At 52.7% G+C, this 20,421-nt stretch overlaps 3 protein-coding genes and 1 long non-coding RNA gene across 10 annotated transcripts in view; 1 reads left to right on the forward strand and 3 right to left on the reverse strand.

Moving 5' to 3' along the window:
- F11R (F11 receptor) overlaps window positions 1–12,983 on the reverse strand; it is a 28,082-nt gene extending 15,099 nt beyond the window's left edge. Inside the window, exons 1-2 of one of the 3 annotated variants that reach the window (XM_088801516.1) lie at window positions 12,842–12,983; window positions 4,331–4,543 (exon numbers count right to left, since the gene is read on the reverse strand). In XM_088801516.1, the coding sequence (XP_088657642.1) occupies window positions 4,331–4,543; window positions 12,842–12,983 (355 nt within the window). Of the gene's footprint in view, window positions 1–4,078; window positions 4,263–4,330; window positions 4,544–12,841 lie in introns of those variants that run through there. The other 2 variants (XM_088801518.1, XM_088801517.1) reach the window with 2 other exon arrangements.
- LOC141569354 (uncharacterized) lies at window positions 4,317–12,708 on the forward strand. Of its 2 annotated transcripts, XR_012492896.2 has the most exons (5): window positions 4,317–4,456; window positions 4,777–4,880; window positions 8,395–8,544; window positions 10,466–10,569; window positions 12,210–12,708. It is a non-coding gene; the product is annotated as an uncharacterized LOC141569354 (long non-coding RNA). The 2 variants fall into 2 exon arrangements; XR_016022679.1 differs by lacking the exons at window positions 4,317–4,456; window positions 4,777–4,880; window positions 8,395–8,544 and having other exon boundaries at window positions 10,140–10,569.
- TSTD1 (thiosulfate sulfurtransferase like domain containing 1) lies at window positions 12,867–14,243 on the reverse strand. Its single transcript, XM_019713002.3, has 4 exons — window positions 14,104–14,243; window positions 13,769–13,891; window positions 13,137–13,299; window positions 12,867–13,049 (listed from the first exon to the last, which is right to left on the reverse strand). Exons 1-4 carry the CDS (start codon window positions 14,111–14,113, stop codon window positions 12,998–13,000), a joined length of 348 nt encoding a protein of 115 aa, XP_019568561.3. The 5' UTR covers window positions 14,114–14,243; the 3' UTR covers window positions 12,867–12,997.
- A 187-nt stretch (window positions 14,244–14,430) lies between these two features.
- Window positions 14,431–19,610, reverse strand: USF1 (upstream transcription factor 1). 4 transcript variants are annotated; one of them, XM_019713001.3, is made up of 11 exons: window positions 19,455–19,610; window positions 17,806–17,898; window positions 17,389–17,438; window positions 17,212–17,296; window positions 16,760–16,861; window positions 16,367–16,562; window positions 16,039–16,126; window positions 15,846–15,904; window positions 15,663–15,757; window positions 15,319–15,447; window positions 14,431–15,147 (listed from the first exon to the last, which is right to left on the reverse strand). In XM_019713001.3, the coding sequence occupies exons 5-11, from the start codon at window positions 16,856–16,858 to the stop codon at window positions 15,058–15,060; spliced, it is 756 nt and encodes a 251-aa protein (XP_019568560.1). In that variant the 5' UTR covers window positions 16,859–16,861; window positions 17,212–17,296; window positions 17,389–17,438; window positions 17,806–17,898; window positions 19,455–19,610; the 3' UTR covers window positions 14,431–15,057. The 4 variants fall into 4 exon arrangements, with proteins under 4 accessions (XP_019568560.1, XP_019568557.1, XP_074178357.1 ...); XM_019712998.3 differs by having other exon boundaries at window positions 17,181–17,296; XM_074322256.2 differs by lacking the exon at window positions 19,455–19,610 and adding an exon at window positions 18,813–18,950 and having other exon boundaries at window positions 17,181–17,296.
- Between the last annotated feature and the right edge of the window lie 811 nt (window positions 19,611–20,421).

Genomic DNA, 20,421 nt, shown 5'->3' on the forward strand with positions numbered 1-20,421 from the left:
ATTGCAGTACAATAAGAGCCCAGACCTAGAGCTTCCACCCCCGCCTGCTGGTCTCACCCCTCACACTCACTCCTGGAGGTTGGGGTGGGACAGGTAAGGAATGTGTGGACAGAGAGAGGAAGGCGCTGTGAGCCCAGCGGTAGCTGTGCTCCGTCTGAAAAGCCTTCCGACGTCAGTCAGCTGGCAAAGGCCCCTAAGGAAGGCAGACGGTGTAATGGCTGTGTAGGAGAGGGCTTTCACTCCACCTGGCTCCTGGCATGCTCTCAGCAGAATTTCCAGTTCTACCTGCTCTGCCCCTCCCCTCCCCCACCTGTCTCCCCATTACAAGGAAGGTTCTGCCTGCCTGCCCAGGGCGCACTCCAGGGCCTGGCATCTAGCTTCCTGCCAGCCAGCTGCTTCCTCCTGTTGTACTCCCACACTGTGAAACAAATGACACAGCCGGACTTTAGACAGAAACCCTGCTTATCACGGAGTCCCAGGCAGATGAACTCTGCGTTTTCAATGCCTGGGAAACCCCAGTATGTGCCCACTCACCCTGCTTCCCACACCTCTCACAACACTGAAACCTCTTTCAGTTACATCTGATGAGTGGTCATCCAGATCTTTCCTGAACCTTCTGAAAGGAAGCAGGTTTGAGGGTAGAGATCCCCAAGGTCTGTCCTCAATGCTATCAAATGTGAAAAACAAGCTCCATTATTTTGTAATCTAGCACATAAAATGTGCAGCTTTTAAATCTATCGCCGAGCATGGCTGTCTGCCGTGTCTGTGTCCACAGAACAGGCGCCCCTTGACCACGCTGACTTTGGGGGGCAGGTAGGGGCCCCCCTAATGGCCAAGACCACAACACCTGAAACACCAACGTGAAAAGCTCTCCAGGGAACATGAAGTGACATAAACAAGATGAAGCATGTAACAGGAGCCTCTTTCTGTGCAAAAGAGGGAGAAGAAAAAACTGTATGTTGGTACATACTTGTGTCTGGGTAACAAATAGCAAAACACTGAAAGCTACATGAGAGACTATGGGGGGTGGGGTGAACAGGAGACACCCCCACGCCTTTAATATCACTTTGATTCTCAAACCACATCAATGTATGAGCCTATTCTAATTCAGTAAGCTTTAAAAAAGAAATTACAGCAGCTCTAACCCAAAGCAAAACGAGGCCAGAGGTGGCAGAGCAAGGTGGGTAGACTGGAGAGAGACATCACCCAGTGAGCGTACAGGAGGGGCAGAACGCAGGCCCTGGAATTCCACTGCCACTCACTTCCCAGTTCTGGCTGTGGCCTGTTTCTAGTGTCTGGTTTTTCTAGTTTCTGGTTTCAAGGAAACAATTCTTTCCTGGGAGTAAATTCAACTGGGGGAGAGGGAGGGAGAGGAAAGGCGGGATGACCCCGGAGTCACACCTCTGGGGACAAGCTGACCCTGCTGCAGCAGAGCTAGAAAGCACATCAGCAGGAACAGCAGGGTTCACATATGGCCCAACCTGAGCCGTCCCTCCACCCTGGATGGCCTCCGGTGGGACGCTACATCCAGTAAGGGTGGGCGGGGCAACGACCAGCATTCCAAACTAGGTTCCCTTTTCTCCCCTGTCCTATTCACATGCCTCTCTGCTAAGCAGAAATGCCTATTCACTGCCTGGGAGACAGCTGGAGCCTTGTTTAAGCACAGGCTCTCTAGGGAGAGGGGACTGGTGCTCTCGTCAGCAGATGTTCTCTCAAGCCCTGTTCTCCCTGAGTTTAGTCTCCGATCCCTGCCAATCCCTGCCCAGCAGGCTCAGACCACCCTCTCCTCTAGGTTCCCAGGATGGGGTTGGGCCTTTGCTTAATTGTCAGTCACGTCTTGCCCTGTCTTCTTCCTCAGACAGCAGGCCCACACTGAGCAGCAGCAGCCCGGGAGGGAGGAGGGAGAACACGCAGGCGTCTGTACATACTTCTGACGTCCCAGGGGTTACAGGACAGACTAGACACTCAAGAGCGAGCCCCTACTTTTTTAACTTTTGCCATTGGGGATCTATCAAGATCTCTCCCTGCTTTCTTTGACCTACTTTCCGAGGGACAGATTCTTCCATCCTTACAGAATCCAGAGGGGATCACAGCTGCCCAGTGATGCCTTCATGTGTACGTAATATAGCCATGATGCCGTTAAATCGTCAGGACAGGGTTAGGACAAGTGTCACTGCTCCTGTTTTACAGACGAAAAGACGGAGCTACTGGCCTAAGATCACGGATAAGGCAGAGCCAAGCCAGACCCCAGGCGGGTGGCCTGGCTCCTATTTCCATCCTCAGTGTACTAATCAAATCACTCTACCCAGGGCTAGCCTGATTATTTATTTATTTACTTAGAGAATTTTTACATGTTTATTTCAGCCAAACTGATGACATATGCCAGAAGCGAGACCTCAAATGCTCCCCAGGCATAAAAGTTTTGCAGCTTCTTTAATGCATTTGAAATTAAGGAGGGAACTTAAAGAAGAAAGCGAGGTGGGGATTGGATTACAGGACGAAGTCCAGCCTGATTTAAATGTTACAGGGTTGTTTCCTCCAGCCCCGGACATGTGACTTCCCTGGGCCCACTGTCCTGTCAAGCTGATGCAGGGTCACCTGGGACGGCCTCCGAACCCGTTTTCTGATTCCCTGAACAGACCCAATCTCAGAATGGTGCTGTCACAACTCTCTCAGAGCCAGTGTGACTATTATGTGATACAGAAAGTTAGGAGGAAGGAAAGGAAAGGAAAAAGGGGGGGACACAGCTCCAGGAAGATTACAAGCATGACAAATACAGTGCAAACAGAGTCACTGGCGAGGAAAACAGCAGCTCATAGGTTTGGGGGCAGGAGGCACAGTACAGAACCGGCAGTCTTCAGTACTGAGTACCACACACAGCCAACAACAACCATGGAGTCACCAACAGTCCTGAGATCCAGGCAGAAGTAAAAAGGTGGGGTAGGCAGACAATGGAAACTGAAGATAAAAAGGCAAAAGCAGTCAGGAGACCTTTGTTGTCAGTCTGGAAAAGTCATTTCCTTTCTTTGGAGCTGTTTCCTTATCCGCACAATGGGGAGACCATTAGGCTCGCCTCTAGTCCAGTCCAACCCAAAGGCTTGTTTTTGTGACAACGGACAAATGTTTGTGACAAAGTAGTCAGTCCATCTGTCTAGGGCAGGAACCTGTCTCCACCCTTCAGAACTGAGCAAAATGAATGGCCTTAGAACTGGCGATATCGACGGTATTTGATCATTTCCTATCACATGGACCCTGAGGGAAAATCAGAGATTCACACCGACCGCAGACTGACTGACACAAGGACACACAGAAGCGTGGGCAGGGCACTCAGGGAGCAGACGACGGACACGCGGCAGGTGCGGACGCAGGCCGCCGCCGGGGGCACCCGCACCCGGGACGGGCAGGTCCCGGCAGGCCAGCGACTCACGGAGGCTCCGACTGGCTCCGAGGAGGATCCAGCCAAAGACCGCGCCCGGACCAGCCAGTCACTCAACACCGTTTATTAAGGACTCGGGTATCCCCGAAAGGAACAATGAATGCCGTTTTCTGAGCAATTTCAGATTTCAGCTGTATTTCCTCTTCAGACTTTGCACCCAGCCACTTTTCCCAGGGCAGCCGCCGCCCCGCAAAGACGCGGGGTGCGGGGCAACAGCCGGGGAAAGAACCCCCCGCCCGCCTCCATCAGCTTCCCTGGAGCCCCTGAAGGAGCAGGGCTTCCAGGGGCCCCGGGAGTCGGCGGTGACAGGCTGGTGGCTGCTCTTGGGCTGCTGGGCCCGGTGGCTGGGTGGTCTAGGGAGGCGACCCTTCCCAGGTGCGCGGCCGCGTGACCGTGGGCAGGGCCCTCGCGCCCACTGTCCATCCCAGGGTGAGCGCGGGGAAGTGGAACCAGCGCCCCGCGCTGTGTGCGCCTGCGGACCCCGCCGCTCCCTGGCCCGGGAGCCCCGGGAGCGGGCACAGCCGCCGGGTGGGGGCGGGGAGCGGAGCGGGACCGGAGGGCGCGGCGGGCAGGTTTCTGGACTCCTCCCCTCCGCGGGAGGGGCCCGACCCACCGATTCCTCCCGAAACTCCGGGAACTTACACAGGATCACCGACGTGAAGAGAAGCGACTGTTCCCTCCCGACTTTCGCCTTTGTCCCCATGACGACCAGGATCCCGACGCGAGAGAGGCCGCCGGAGCCCTGGGACAGACCCAGCTTCGCGCACAGCCGCGCGGACGGAGCTCCGGCCCAGGTTGAGCCCGCCGGCCCGCCCTCCGCGCTCGATTGGCCGGCGCCCCGCCCCTGCGCACTCCGATTGGAGGAGGCAGCCGCCGATCCTCTGAGTGACTCACCGCCGCCAGGTGCAGTTCCGCCCACCATTCTCCCCGTGAAGCTGGGGGGCGTCTTTTCAAGCCCGAGGCGCCTCTGATTGGCTGGAAAACAGTCGCCAAAGGAGACCGACTCCTCAGCTTCTGCAGGTGAGCACACCCTGATTGGGCGGCGTTTCCGAAGTAGGGTCTCTTGGACTGGCTGGGGGTTGGGTTGGAGCTGCAGTAGGGGGATACCTGGAAGGGGGAGGTAGGGAAGGCGGTCGTGTTGCGCACCCCGCGGAGACCGGCCTGGTTTTGTTGTTTGATGTTTGTTTGGCTGTAAGTTACTGGGTGCTGGAGAAGCCTTGGGCGCGTCCTTTATCAAATGAAAACCTCATTAATGTGCGAGGGGTGGGGGGCGAGGACCAGGAGAGAAGAGCACAATGCTACAACCCAAAACCGTGTTCATCTGTCGACCCCACTGGCAGCATTCACAAGCTTTGAGAGGGCCTGCGCTGAGAGGAGGGAAGGAAAGGAGAGGGCGGGAGAGAAACCGGGGAAAGGAGAATTACGTGGCTCAAGGAATTTAAGCGTAAGTACAGCACATAACACAAATTGACATGCAGATGCTCTGTGAGTATCACTATGACTATGTCCTTTAACGTGTGCGATCTGTCACAAGAGCCCTGTTTCAGAATTCTCTGCACAGTGACTAATGGTTGGGTGCTGACTAACCCCCTCTTTCTATAGACTATGTTGATACCAAACCTTTCTGTTAATATATTGTTACGTCATTTTTAAATGAAACGCATGTTCAACACCTTTACTGTTTGTAGTTTCTACTTTACAATGATTTAATTTTACCTGATCTTTGTGCACCCAGGTTACCTGTGGGAAACTTCCTGAGCATTCTCTCACTGCACATAAAAAGTTCATACTTTTATACAAAACAGTGGTATTCCTTGACCTTCTGCTCCTTCTCTCTTTGTTTTCATTCCTTGGTTCACGTATCTTGGGCCAAGATCCACTTCTGGTTCTGCCGTACTTTAAGCAATGTTTAAGCAATGTTTAAGCAACGTACTTAAAGCACCTGCTGGGTGCTGTAGGGGAATACAAACAAATACTAACCGCCATCCCTGGCTTCAAATGGCTTACAGTCTACTTCTAGGAGAAATACAGGAAACAATAACCGGAGGAGAAACTTCATATTAGTAAATCGAAACAAACATTTGGGTGCCTACCATGTGCAAAGCTCTGTTCTTTACCCTCAAAGGGAGGCACATAGACACAAAGGTAAGTATGAGAATGAAGAGGCGAAGAGGGACGAGCTTGAGAAGGGACCAGTGACTGGGCTGTGACCGGCAGAGGAACCTTGCAGGTGGGGGAGCTTATGCAGGGCTTTAAAGGAACTCTGAGACTGAGCGAAGTCTTTAGATGCAAGGGTCATTTTAGAGGTCATTTAGGTCTTCCTCTCACACTACACAGGAGGACCCATACAACCACCAAGAGTTTATACAATACTGCTTAAACTCTTCTAAATATTCTCAAGACGGACCACTCTGCTTTTAGTACACCTGTTAATTGTTAAAATATCCTTTCAACAAATTGGAATCTGCCTCCTGGTAACTTCCAGCCACTGCTCTCTAGAGTTCACAAAATATCTAATTATTCTTTGCCAATGGCAGCCCTTCCTTTAAGTATTTTCAGACACGTATTATGAGCTTTGTAAGTCTTTCCTTTTCCAAGCTAAACGTCTTTATAGCCTTCAAAGAGTCTTCTTATGGTACGTGTTCACCAGCCTCCCCACCCCCATCCCTATTAGTGTCCCTCTGCTGGATCATCCTGTGTTTGTTACTGACCAAGGTCTGAACCGGGCACTGGAGAAACCACCTCTCCATGGGATGGACAGATCTTGGTTCACACCCAGATCCTCAATTTCTAGCTATTGGTCTGTCGTTAGCCAGCGCACATCTCTCTGAAACTTTCTGCATCCAAGGTAGTCATGGTAATAGTGGTATCACTCACCTTATAGCAAAACAAGGATAATAAGTTAAGCATGGGGCCAGGTATATTTTAAATACTGAAACGGTAGCTATTTTCATCACTCTTACAATGTAAGAATGTATTTGCAGATGTAATAGCCAAATGACACTATTGAATTGTAGTCAATTTGTAGCAAACTAAAACCCACGACCTTTTACTTTCACTCGGACTACTATTAAATCAGGTCTCGCGTCCTATATTTGGGCAGTTCTTTCTTGATCAAAGGTTGTTTTGCATGTATCCCTATTCAACTTCTTATTTCTTGTTTTGAAAATGAAATATTAATATAAAGAAAAGTAGACGTGAAATAATGTTAATGATTACTATTAAATGAAAGAGAGTAAATACAAATTGTATGCATCCCAGTTATTTCTGTGTGAAACAGCTGTGTGCCCATTTACAAAGCATGAAGGTAATTGTGGAGCATGCAAATCATTTGACATTCACCCATTTCCTTCTCCCATAAAGTTGTTTAAATAAATAATAAAATTTTAAATTTCATTGTCATTGACATTTGTTTTACGTAATCTTTTTTTTAAAAAGAACAGATTTTGTAAACATCAAACTGGAGAGTTTGTCTGCAAAGTAGAAAACTCTGAGATTATTAAACATAAACCTTGACTCTGTCATCCAATATATTAGCAGTTGCACCTGAATTTGTGTTACATGCAAGTTCCATAAACATGCTCTCTGTGTCAAATCCAATAGGTTAATAAAGATACTGAACGAGGACGGAGTTGAAAACAATCCTGAAGTGACCTCTGGCCGAGGTGCCATGGCACAATGACAGTACTCCCTCCCCGATGTTCCGTCATGGGGAGAAACGCTGGACCTCTGTCATATGTGTGTCATGGATACCTTGAATTTTACAACCGATCCTATTGGTCACTTTACTTTGGTCTCAAGGAAGACTGAATCCACATTTGCAGATTAAGTCCTGACTTCATCCTGTCTTCACCTGACTCTGCTGTTCAATTTCCCCTTAGCCACAACTAGACATACGGTCTAATACAGTTGTTGCATCCTTTTTGGAACACAGGGTTTTGTGCATGTGGATGCCGTGAGATGCTACCCAGACTCCCCTTCAGGAAGGAGGGGTGTATCCCCCACGTATTGGCCTCTTTGGGAACTGCCTCCACTGAAGAGAGGCAACTAGGGCAAAGGCTCTCCCCTCCTGAGAGTCACCTAACTGTGTCACATGTGTCACCTCGAAAGAAGTTTCCGTGGGATACTGGGGAGGGCAACAAAACCTGTACGGAGCAGGCTAAGGAGGGAGTGTAAATTGAGGAGATAAAGGCTGTTAGTATAGACAGTTCAATCGAGATTCTGCTGAGAAGAACAACAGAGAAAAGATGAAGTAGCTGGAGGGGTGTTGGATGCAGACAGAATAGGGATTTTGTTTACGTGGAAATGCTTGTATGCGAATGGCAATGAACCAGTAGAGCGGAAAAAGTTAACGCTGTGTGAAGCAGAGGGGATAGCTGCAGTACCAAGTTCCAGAGGACGGAGAAGATGGGATCCAGAGCTCAAGATGAGGGTTACAAGGGAGCAGAGACAACCATGTACCACAAGAGTCAAGTATGTGGTGCAGTGGCGAAGATGGTGGAAACTCAGTCTGATTTCTTCTGTTCTCAGTGGAGTCTGAGGGAAAGTCATAAGCTGAGAATGCAGAGGAAATGGACGTTAGATCTGGAGCGGGGAGAAGTGCAGAAGAAACTGAACACACTAGGGACACGTACATGTTAGGGCTGGTGAACAGTGTTACGTGCCCAACAGAGACTTTGGACATGATTAAAGAGAGGCCAGTCATACAGGTCTGAATGGAAATAACTTCCCCACTGGAAGATAATGAAAGAATTGTTTTGTGTGTGTGTTTTTAATTATTTTTTAAGTTGAGGTATAATTGACCTATAGCATTGTTAGTTTCAGGTGTACAACATAATGATTTGGTATTTGTATACATTGCAAAGTGATAACCATAGTTAAGTCGAGTTAACATCTGTTACCATACGTACTTACAAATTATTTTTTCTTAGGATGAAGACTTTTTTTTTCTTTTTAAGGAGGGTGCGGCTCACAGTGGCCCATGTGGGGATCAAACCGGCGACCTTGGTGTTGTTAGCACCACACTCCAACCAACTGAGCTAATCGGCCACCCCAGGATGAAGACTTTTAAGATCTACTCTCTTAACAACTTTTAAATATGCAATACAGTATGAAAGAACTCTTATTGATGGTTTCTATTTTTAAATCTTTGATCCATTTGAAATTTATTTTGGTATGTGGTATGGGGTATAGAGCCTATCTATCTATCCGCACGCGTTGTTTTCATTACTAAGGATTTAATATATATTTTAATAAATGGTAGGGCTTGCTCCCCTCATCGCCATCCTTTTTCTAGCTTTTCTTGGTTCTTCGTTTGCTTTCTTTTTCTAGCTATTCTTAATTTCAAGTAAACTGATACCTTTATGAGGCCAAGTCTTCCTACCCAAGAACCTTTTAAGTCTTTTCTTTTGTGTCTTTTTTTAAGATCTTTTCTCTGTGTTTGAACATTTTCTTCATATAGTCTTGAACTTTCATGGTAAGTTTATTCCAGGTTTGGCAGTGAGGAACCTTCATGGAATCCACGACCGGATTAGGAGTAAAATAGTAAATAACAAAATGCCGTTCAGGTCAGTTAATTGGAGGACTTGCTTGAGGAATAGGATTAGAAAAGAGAAGACTGGTAGAATGGATGAGCTGGAAGGGATTCCCACTGGGAAATACTATCAAGTATAGTTTCTGAGGACTTTCAACTTCCTTCTCTCATTCTCTTTAGAATCTCTTATATTTCTTTAAATTTTAAAAATCTGCTTTCCTATATCCCACTTATTGTGTAACTGTGCTTAGCTCTTCTTTGGTTCATATGAATTTCAGAAGACATGGTCTATTACTCCCACGTAAACACTAACCAAATGAAGCTGGTGCTGTACTAAGAGCAAACAAAACAGACTTTAAGGTGGGAAGCCTCACCAGAGCTAAAGACGGATGTAATGAAAAAAGGATCCATTCAGGAGGAAGCATAACAGTTCTAAATTTGTACAGTCTGATAGCATAGTCTCCAAGTACATAAAATAAAACGGACAAAACTAAAAGCAGAAATAGACAAATCCCAATCACACTGAGAGATTTAAACATACCTTTGTAAGCAGCTGATACAACAGGCAGACAGAAAAATTTTAAAGAGGTAATAGATTTGAACAACATAATAAACTGTAACTAACTGACATACATAAACACTGTACCCCAAGACTGCAGAATACACCCTCTTTTCAAGTGTTCATGAAACATTTATAAAAATTGATCAGACACTTGGCCACAAAGCAACACTCAACAGTTTAAATCATTCAAGTCATACAGCACATGTGTTCTGACCACAGTGGTGATAAAACAGGGCCACAAGGTAAAAATTCATCAAGCTGCACACTTATGACTGACTCTTCTATGAAACATATTTTCCTTTTTAATACGACATCCTTTTCCACTGCCTGTCACAAGCTCCCTTCCATCATGTTTCAAAATATCTATGCTATTTAGCATAGTGTTTATTATTCATTCTTGTAGGCACATCTCCAAAACCACGTTTTATATGGCATGTACTTTACATGTTATCCCAGGAAGCTTTTACACCAATCCAAAGAGACAAGTCTTTTAACTCCCATTTTACAGGTAAGAAAAGGGAGAGTTGGAATAGTTTAAAATAGTAACTTGCAGTGACCACTAAGTAGCACTGAGTCAGAACTGGAACTCGGAACTCTGATTCACGGCCTTCTCTCTTTACATAATATCATGCTACCATTCGTGAGTATCATTCCCAACTTTCGTCCTTTGCATTTTCCTCCCTAAACACCTGAGTAAAACTTCAACATCTGTTGAATACCGCCTATGTGCTGGGTTCTGGTTTAATTGTTGGCCAAAAGTAAATAAAGTGAACAGCTTCTCCCCGTAAAGAGCTCAGCTAGAGGGGCGGAGTCACACAAGTTACAGACAGGTGTGTACCTGCCTCACTGCTCTCCTGTTTCTCCTGTGTCCTTCATGGAATTCAGTATTATCATTTATCTGGTTATTTTTCTCCCTTCTCCTTCATTTTAAAAGCCCTCTGGATGACGACAGCAAGTGTCCTGCCAAACAATTCTTCTAATTCTTGGGGAATTCAGAGTGTTTCATAAGAGACCGGAAGCTTCACAAATGGGGCAAAGGTGAGTCAAAGCCAGGGTCAGGGAGGAGTGGAGTTTACTTGGGCCACGAGAGAAGCCAGCTGATGGAAGATAAGTTTGGAAAGGCAGGGTGACCCTGGGTCCAGACGACAGGTTACATAACAGGGCAGGCACAGGTATATGCTGGGGTGTCTAGGCAACAAGGACCTGCTGTAAGTGATCTGCAGTGAGAAGATCAAAGTGTTGCTTCAGGATTGCTCAGCCAGTGATGTTTCAGAAAGGCTTACATTAGAAGATGCTGAAAGTCAGGAGGCTAGTCGAGCTCACAAATAGCTACTGAGAACTCGTGTTTGAGGCACTAGACGTAAGGAAACACGGGCAGTTCCTGCCTTTGCAGAGCTCACAATCGACTGAGAGAGAAACCATGAACATGTCATGTGGGAGCTATGATGACACAGGCACACGGGGAGCAGAGCCTGGGGGTGGGGGTGGGGGCGTCAGGTTTGGTGCTGTGGTTTGGAAAGGAAGACAGAAGGCAGGGATGTCACAGAGCTGGGACACTGGCTCTTAAGCCTCACCTGCTGAAACAGCCAGCTCTGTGGAAACAGAAAGAGCACCTAGGGCCAGGTAATGGGTGGGGGCAGCCTGTCAAGATTATGGACCCAACGATGAGGGAGAAAGAGGAACCTGCTTAGAATAATCAAGCCAGAGAGAGCGGTCAGCTCACTCTACTACCAGGATTGGAACCAAAGGACTGGAACCTCCATCAGCTAAACTGCACAAAGCGCAGCACAGGCTGGCAAGCAGGAAGAAGCTGGGAAACTAGGTTATGGGGACAGAAGATGGCAAATGGTGGCCTAGAAAGTGGCTAAAGATGTAACTGACTGGAGAGGGGCCTGAGAAATTCTGGGGCTTTCAGTGTCTTCTTTAGGATGGGAGTTACACGTGAGCATACCATTGTCTAAGCTCGATGAACTGAACACTTAACAACTGTGCTTTTATTAGAAGTAAATTATGCCTCAACTAAAGAAATGACATAATCGAATTATAATACTTGAGGAGGGAAAAAGGGAAGACTAGAACAGTTAAGACGCAAAGAGGGAAATTAGACCCCAGGAAAATTTCCCAAGCATTCTGAGACGAAAACAGTAACTGACACCTACTATTTATCAGACCCTGGGCTAGCCTCTCACCTTTTTTCACTTTATCTCCAGACCCACGCTGTCCAGCTAAGACAGGAATGTACTGATTAGACAAGAGTGGACGATTGTGTAGACTGTGCAGCGTAGACTGTGAGGGAAAAGATGTACGAGGGCTGGGTACAGTCCAGAAGGCAGAGGAAAAAAGGGAGGGAAGGAGGGAGGGAAGGAAGCAGAAGGAAAAGGAGGTGAGAGAAGTGCAGGAAATGCAGGAAATGTCAGAAGGAATGTCTTCAGAAACTTGAAAAATCAGAAAATTGGGTCCATCTCTGACCCCACTCTCTCTTCCACAAATAAAGGAATAACACTTTTTAAAAAAATCAAACTTAAGAAGTCAGAACTCTGCCATTACAATATTTAAACGGCATGGAAGGATAAGCATCAAACTGTCACAATGCCAGCGGGAAGTTACACGCATACACGTACCGTGTAGTGTTGAATTTTGCCTCAGTAAACATGTGCTTTTTCATTATTTTTACCCAGTTATATTTCGTTCAGCCCAGTGCGGGATCGGAGGACAGTGCTGATGACAGCTGGGACCTGTTTTTGGTGGCACAGCAGAGCCCGCACAGCCTGTGTTTGACACATCTACAGGGATGGCCTCCACCACTACAGCCAACAGCTGGGACTGGGGACCTGGAGGTGTAGAGCGAGGGTAGGCACACTTTCCAGAAAGGACTAGATAGTAAACAGCTCAGGTTTTGAAGGATGCAAAGTCTGTTACAAGTATTCTGCCATGTTGGCACAAAAGCAGCCATAGCCAATATGTAAATGACCGGTGGTGGCCGTGAGGCCAGGGGCCCTAGTGTGCTGCCCTCCGGTCTACAGCAGTGGTTCTTGCTCCTGACACATATTAGAATCACTCGAGGGGCTCACTTGGGGGTGCCCAGGTCTCACCCCTAAGATTCCAAATCTGGATGGGGCCCAATTCTTTTTTTCTGATGTACATCCTGGACTGAAAACAATTGTTGTAGAAGGAGAATTGTAGTCGCAGGAAACTGCTGGGATTTTTTCTTTTGTTTAGTGTGTGTAGGGTGGGGGAGCAGATGAAGCTGGAAGGAGGACTCAGGGGTAAAGTGAGACCTAGATTAAGATCAGAACTATTTTCAACTCACCTGACAAGTTGGATGCTTCCAGGGCTTTGATGAAATGCTCTTTATTTGATGCTTTTGCGTGTACAGGCGTGGCCCAACCCAACAAGTCAGCCTCTTCATCACGTTTATTTCGGTGTCTCTTGGGGGTGGGCTCACAGTCCATAAGCCACCTCCTACCTAACCTCCTTTCTGGAACCATTCTCTATAGGCCCCGGCATAGTTGCGAGCCCTGTGGAGACAGGACCGGGTGAGGGCAGGGCAGGCCGGGCACAGTCAGTCCCCAGTTGCTCCCCACCAGCAGCCACCCTCCCCATACCCTCTGTATCCAAGGCGCTGGGCCAACTGGGTGGCCTGCAAGCCACGCTTGCCTATCTGACAGAAGAAAATGAGATTGTCATCTTCCAGCTTCGGCTTCTCAGCGGAGTACAAAGCCTGGAAAGCAGCGGGCTCCATCTGCAGGGCACTTTCCAACTCAGACGCTGGGAGGAAGTCAGAGGACAGAACGGAAAGTCGCAGTTTGGCGGTCTCAGGTTCAGAGGTTTTCCTGGAAGGACTGGGTCCTGGTGGTCGAATAAATCTCGAGGGGCCCCCAAAGCAACATGGCGGCCACCAACCCCAACCTCACGGGTAGGATGCAGCCCGCCCGCGCTGGGAGTCAGCCAAACCACCTGTGACCTGAAGCCGCTTTTTGAGGAGTGAGGAGAGGCGGGACTCCGTGACGCAGCCTCGGGAGTCGGCGGAGAGAATGGGGGCAGCCCCTCCCCGCCGCCTGTCACCTCTCAGACACCAAGGGCGGTTGTGCTGCCAGGCCCGCCTCCAATCGGCCTCCCCCCAGGAAGCCTGGGGGGAGAGGGATGGCAGAGCCTCTCCGCACCACCCTACGTGAGGCCCCTCAGCTAAGACCCCCTGGGTCCACCACGTGGCGGGCGCCCCCTCCCAATCCCGTACCCGGAATGTTGAGTGCCCCGGGGATGGTCCCGGCGGCCGCTTCCTCCCGAGATCTCACGTCCACGAGCCGCGCCCGCCCGGCAGCCAGGAGCGAGCGGAGTTCCGGGAGCAAGACGGTGGGTGCTGCGGGGGGAGGGGGGGCACGAATGCCTGGAGGGCTCTGCCGCGGCGCTCCCACCCAGCACGCCGCCCCACAAGGTCGTACCCCCCACCCCGCGGCACCCCAACCGGGAGGGGCAGCTGTGGACCGCAGCCACGCCCCCCACCCCACTACACTCCTCCCGGGGAGGCCACACGCGCGGGGCAGGACGCGACCCCAGGGCTCCCTCAGGTACCTGCAGCCATGGTGCGCGCCGCGATCGCCAGCTGCAGGAATGCTGCCTGGCCGGCCCACGGGCGCCCGCAGACCGGAACCGGAAGCAAGGCATAGCCTCCCGCACCGGCCCGCAGCTCTGGTTCGCCGTGCCTCTAACACTCGCCAACCAGAGAAATCCTGGCGTTTGTGACGACCCACTGGTCTGGCCCATGTACTAGGACTCGGAGTAACGAGCACAGGAGCAGCACACGGTGGAATCTTGGCCCAACCCTCACTGGTCAAAGCACAATGTGCCCCCTCCATCCTGCCCCAGGGGCCCACAAAAGAAGAGAAAACAGGAGACAACTGTGGCTCTGAATATTTTATCTTTTTTTGAAAAAAAAAAAAAAGGAAAGAAAAGGGAAAAAAGACCCAATCCCCAGGAAGGGGAAGGTCCTTTGAGCCCCGGCCTGCGGCTCTCCCTGGCTCCAGAGGCTACTGCATAGGCCTCCGCTGAGGGCCAGTCTTCTCCTGGGGCAGCAGCCACTGCTCAGCATCTGTTCCCCAGCGTCCTCAGGTGCACCTCTGAGCTCCAGGGTCGGGAGAACCAGTGCAAGTTCCCGATTCCCAGGGTATCCGGAGCAGCACTGCTCAGCAAACCCTCTGCTGGCACTGTGAGCAAGCACTGGGCGACCCCCAACTTCCGTGCGTCCAGTACTCAGCATGGAGCCCGCACACGCACTGTGCGGGAGGGGCCCCGGGGCCCAGGGCTGCGCGGTGGGGCTGGGCGAGGCTGTCAGGACACATCCATGTGTCACACCCCTGCAGGCTGCTGTACCACAGGGCCTCTGGACACGCGCCTCTCAGCTCCCCCAGTCCCGTCCGTGCCAGAAGTGGGCAGTGAAGGAAAGGGGCCCAGGTTAGCCTGCTGCTCCTGGGCTGTCTGCAGTCCTGGGAACAGGGCTGTAGGGCCCACAGCCCTGGATGCCCACAGCTAGTTGCTGTCACTCTTGATGACCACCTCCACCCCGTGGTGCCGCAGCTGGGCTCGCAGCAGCAGGTTCTTGTTTTTCAGATCTTCCACCTGCCGTGAGAAGGAGGCACTAAGGGGCGAGGTAGACGCGTGGCACAGCCAAGTCCCTAACTTCCGCGGATGACCCCCGCAGATGGGAAGAAGATGGCAACCAAGCGCAGCGTCCCCAACTGGGCCAGAGGCCGTGGGGCCGCAGGGGCTTCACTGAGGCCTGGACTCTACCTGCTGTCGAAGTACGTCATTATCCAGCTGCAGCTGGTCCAGCCCCTGCAGCTCTTCAGACAACCGGTGGTTACTCTGCCGAAGCTCCTGGATGTAATCGCAGGCTTTGGAGAGAATCCCACCTTTGCTCTGCAAGAAAAAGCCAACAAAATGAGGACTAGGATAAGTCACGTGGCTTGCGTTCCAGAAGCTCGCTCACACTTTGGACCTCGGTGTCCCCTGAGGAGCCTCAGAGAGAGATAAGAAGAAAGCAGTGCCGTGAGTGCCCACTTGCGACCACATCTGGGCACAAGCCCAGGAGACAGGATGCGGGCCTCCCGCCCACCCCAGGGTCCCGCCATGACCTGGCCAGACTTGGTGCTCTCCATGGAGCAGTCGGGGATGATCTTCGACAGCTGCACAATCCAGTTATTGATCTTGTCTCGGCGGCGGCGCTCCACTGTGGGGCAAAGTGGGGGACAAGGTGAGCGGCGAGAAGTCCCCCTCAGACATCACTGCTGTCCCCAACCCCAGCACGCCACCCCTACCTTCATTATGCTGAGCCCTGCGTTTCTCATCCCGAGTTGTCCGGGGAGCTTCTGACTTCCTGACAACGGAGCCCAGGGTAGCCAGAGTGATGGAAGGTCAAAAAGTAAGATTGGACTGTGGGGTCAGGAATCGCACAGGATTTGGCAGGGACTAAGACCACTCACGGAACTGAGAAGAGACAGGGTTACTCACGGGGAGTAAGGGTGGGTCCTGGGGGCAATGGAGCGCTGGCCACCTCCTTGCAACACTTCTTGTGGTGACATCATCACAAAGAACTGACCTGTGAGCATGCAGGTGGGTGCCGTAAGGACATGGGGCGAGAAACGTCAGCCAGCTGAGGCCAAGGCCCTGGGACCCGCCTCTGACAAGAGGGAACTTCCTTCTGCTGGAAGGGCAGCCCCAGACCCCCCGCCTGCGCAGGCCTCAGTGATCCTTAGGGGCCATGGGGAGAGGCCCAGCGCCCAGCGGCTGGCCCACAGCCCATGCCAGCCCCTCCAGCCAGCACCTCACAGCATCTTACCAGTGCCGGGAGGGGTCGCCTGTCCCAGCAGTGCCTCGGAGCCCTGGGTAGTGACGACAGCTGCTGTGCTCCCGGATGTTGTCCCTGCCGCCCCATCCCCCACGGCCGTGCTGGGGAAGTAAGTGTAATGCGTCTCAGCAGCTGTGCCCTCTGTGTCAACGCCATCATCACTGGTGAATGCACCCTGGATCACCGCCTGCAAGGGGAGCAAGAGAACTGAGTCCAGTGACGGTCAGATTCTCCCCCAGGAACTGCTCTGCAGCTACCCAGAGGGAGAGGCATCCAGACAGGCACAGGCAGCTCTGGGGGCCTCGGGCCCCCCCCCCCCACTGTTTCCCTTCTTCATTTCACTCTTCAGAGAGCCAGTTCCCTCCCCCAACCACACCCCTGTACCTGGGTCATAGATTGAGTGGCAGGGTATCCACTGATGGCACCAGTCCCCTCAGTCTGGCCATCCAGCTGCCCCTCGGACACCTGGATCACCCTGTACATCACCTAGAAGCAGGGAGGGGAAGAGAGGATGAGAGTGTACGTGCTAAGGCTCCCGGGGCCCCTCACAGAGCTTCTCGTAGATAGAATACGAGCCCTTCAGGGACACAGACCCAGCCTCTCCCCTTCCTGCACCCACACAGAGGTTTCAGCGTAGCCCTACCCCGTACCAATCTCTACTGCAAATGTAGTGCCCCACCCCCACCCCCTAAATAGCCCACAGCTTCACCTCATCCTCCAAGCCAGGTCTCCCCTGACAGGTTCAACGACCTCCCTCAATCCCAACCCCCAGGAACACCTGCAGCCACCTGGCCCCCTCCCTTACCTGGCCCCCATTCTCAGTTCGGAAGACGTACTTGACGTTGGGGTCAGGGAAAGTGGCGGCTGACTGGATGCTGGCAATAGCCACACTGGTTGGGTCTTCCCCAGTTGCCACTGCACCTGAATTACAAGAGCACAGGAGGTAGCCCATGGGAGAGAGAGACGCCATGATGGGCTCTTGATCCCAACTCACTTCTGTTTCTACCACTCACCTTCCTGGATCTGCACTGTCCCCTCTTCCGTTTCAGCTGTTTTCTGCTGCCTGTTTGTGGAGGGACATGGGGAGAATCAGGGGAGGAGTGACTGTAAAGCTCACTGGCCCAGTAACATGTGGCTCCCAAGCTCACTGGCATTCCCCACAGAGCGAGGTTAGGTTAGAATCTACTGAGTGTTCCCTGCGTATGGAAGCCGAGCTAAGCACTGAACAGGCACATCCTATTCAGTACCATGAGTGGCGCTGGTAACACTACTTTCGTTTTATGGAAGGGAAGGCCAGCCACAGAGCTAGTAAGTGATGGAGCTGTGACCTGAACCCAGGCCTGCCTGGCTCCAGAGCCAGTGCTCTGAGCCATTCTGCATTCTCTAGGCCTCCCGTCCCCCATCCCAGACCCTACCTCTTCTTCACTCACCCCTTCATCTCTCTGTGAGGGGGCACATCCGAGGAACTGGTCCTTCTTTGGAAGTCTTTGTATCTCCTGACTCACAGGCCTGAGTGCTAAGTCCTGGTAGAAATCAGGTAGTTTGCAGTGACTCTAGGAAACTGAGCAGCCTTCCCCCCAACCCCACCCCACCCGCCCATATCTAGAACTTAGGCTCCATGAAGACACAGCCAAGAACAGGGCACAATCAGCTTCCTTCATTCTGATGCTGGGGAAGGGGCTACAGTGACTGAAAAAGCAACTGTATAAACAGTGAACCAAGAAATGTCTGTTGTCAAACCTAGGAAGGGAAAACTTGAACCCCATTGCCGTTGGAAAACCCTCCCGAATTATAAATGCCACACTTGGCCCTCGGGCCCCATTCCAGTGACAGGGCTCTTGTTTTGGGGTGTGCAGATTTATATCAGTTATTATTGGTTAAAGATTCAAAAGCCCAAGTGTATCCTCTTCAAGCCCAAGTGTATCCTCTTCAAGCCCCATCTATTTTATTCACCGAGCCTAAGAACAACAGAGTTGCTACAATGTTGCCATGACAACTCCAAATCAATGGAGCCTCAGCAAGAAGGGAGAAAACTCCAGGCCAGGGTTGGAAAAGACAAGGGACAATGAATGAGGGAGGGATCCATCCACAAAGTGCCTTCCTTAGGACCCTGACACCCAGCCAGGGGGCAGGAAAAACAAAGGGTTGAGCAGACAGATGCCTCCAGAAAGAAACAGCTACATGGTACAAACCAATAAAATAAATCCCACATGAAAGGGTAACTTTTGTGTAAATTCTCTACCCATTCAGTCCCCCAAACCTTTCCTATCCAAGGAAAATCTTCAGCGGATGACCCTTTGAAAGCCCGAATCCAAGGAAAGTGTTAACCAAACAGAAAAAAAAGAATTGGGAACTGAAAGTGAAACTGTCCGGAGGAAGTACCGCTGCAAGAAGCCCCCAGTCCCCAAGGGGAAGTGGCGCCGGCTTTGGGGACCACCTGCTTCTCCGTCCTGGAACCTGCGGGGACAGTGCCCCTCCAGGCTCGCGGCGCTGACTGCAGGAGGAGGCAAGGAACGAGCGCGGGGCGCGGGAGGCGTCGCCAGCGCCCACAGCTGTCAGCCAGGGACAGCCGCCGAGGACAGCCGCCGGCTCAGGCTGCGCATTCACATCCTCGCGGGACGTGCGGACGCATCTCCTGAGCACGAGGGCACGCGACACGGAGAGCAGGAAGGGACGCTGTGCCGTGCACGCTCGGGCGACGAGGGCCCAGCGAGAGCCCTGCTCGGTCCGGACACAAAGGGGCAACAGTCCCGTCGCGACAGCAGCCGGCGCGCAGACCTCGCCGGGGAGCGCGGCGGCGTCTCCCGCAGGCTCGCCGGCCACAGGCGCGCGCCCCGGCCCCGGCCCGCCGAGCCGGCCGAGAGGGCGCCGCGCTCGGCCGGGCGCGCAGGGCGGGACGCGCGGGGCGGGCGCGAGTCGGCCCACAAAGCGGGTGGGAGATAAAGAGCCTGGCACGGCCCCTCCCTCAAAACAAAGGCTTCCCCAGGCGTCCCCGGACGTGAAACACGGAAACAGAGCCTCGGCCGCCCGGTCTGGCCGGCCCACCCAGCCTCCAGCCTCCCGCGGGCCCCGCACTCACGGGCCAAGGCCGCCTCAGCCGCCGGTTCTCCCCGACAGAGCAGCCCCTGTCCCGACTCCGGCAGCTCCATGGACCGCTGCGCATGCGCGACCCCGGCGCGCGGCCATGCGGCTGAGGGGCGGAAGTGCCGCTGAGGGGCGGAAGTGCCCGGTGGGCCCGCCCAGCCGGGAGCCGCCCACTTCCCCTCGCGGCGCCTTGAGGGTTGCGGGGTGCGCCGCACGGGGGCGTGGCTGGGGCCGAGGGGCGGAGACTTCCCGGGAACCCGGAAGGATGACGAGAGGCCGGCGCTTTCGGCGGCGGCAGGGGGGAGACGCCTGGCTGTGCTCCGCTCTTCCAGCTGGACGCGGCCGTGTCGTTCAGTTCCGGGAGAGGGCGTGAGGCCCGCAGAGGTGTGGGCACGGGCGTGGCCGCCGCGCCGTCCTTACCGAGGGCGTCCGGGCGGCCAAGGGGGAGTCGGGGCACGACGTGCAGCGTTTCCTGCTGGAGGCTAGGACGTGGCTGGGCGCGCTCAGGCCTGACCGCTGCTTCGTGGCGGCGTCAGAGCCGCGCACACAAACACCCCCGCCCCCGGGCTCCCAGCTTTTGAGGCTCGAGCCTGTGACGGGGACCTCGCTTCCCGTCCTCGCCGGTCAGCACCCGCCCTCCCCCCGTCGGGGTCGGAGGAGCGCGGCGTGACGGGCCGAGCGGAGCCGGACTCCAGGGGTCCCAGCCACGTCTGCCACGCGTCACCGCCCACACCGCTGGCAGGCCTTTGGGCTCCATTAGCGTTAGTTTCCTCGACCAAAATGCAGAGGCCATTCCCCGCCCGACAGCTTCGTACGGCCGAGGGCGGAGACTCCATGCGCCCCGGAGACCCAGCCTTCATGGCGCGTGGTGGACATTATGTCAACGTAGGTTTCTCTTCCCATCTCCTGACCGCCAAGAGCCCAGCTCTGGTTTCTAGCCGCAGGTCTCCATGGCAACTGAG

This window comes from Rhinolophus sinicus, chromosome 11, assembly GCF_057876585.1.
Source record: "Rhinolophus sinicus isolate RSI-liver-muscle chromosome 11, RSI-T2T, whole genome shotgun sequence".
Lineage (NCBI taxonomy): Eukaryota > Metazoa > Chordata > Mammalia > Chiroptera > Rhinolophidae > Rhinolophus > Rhinolophus sinicus.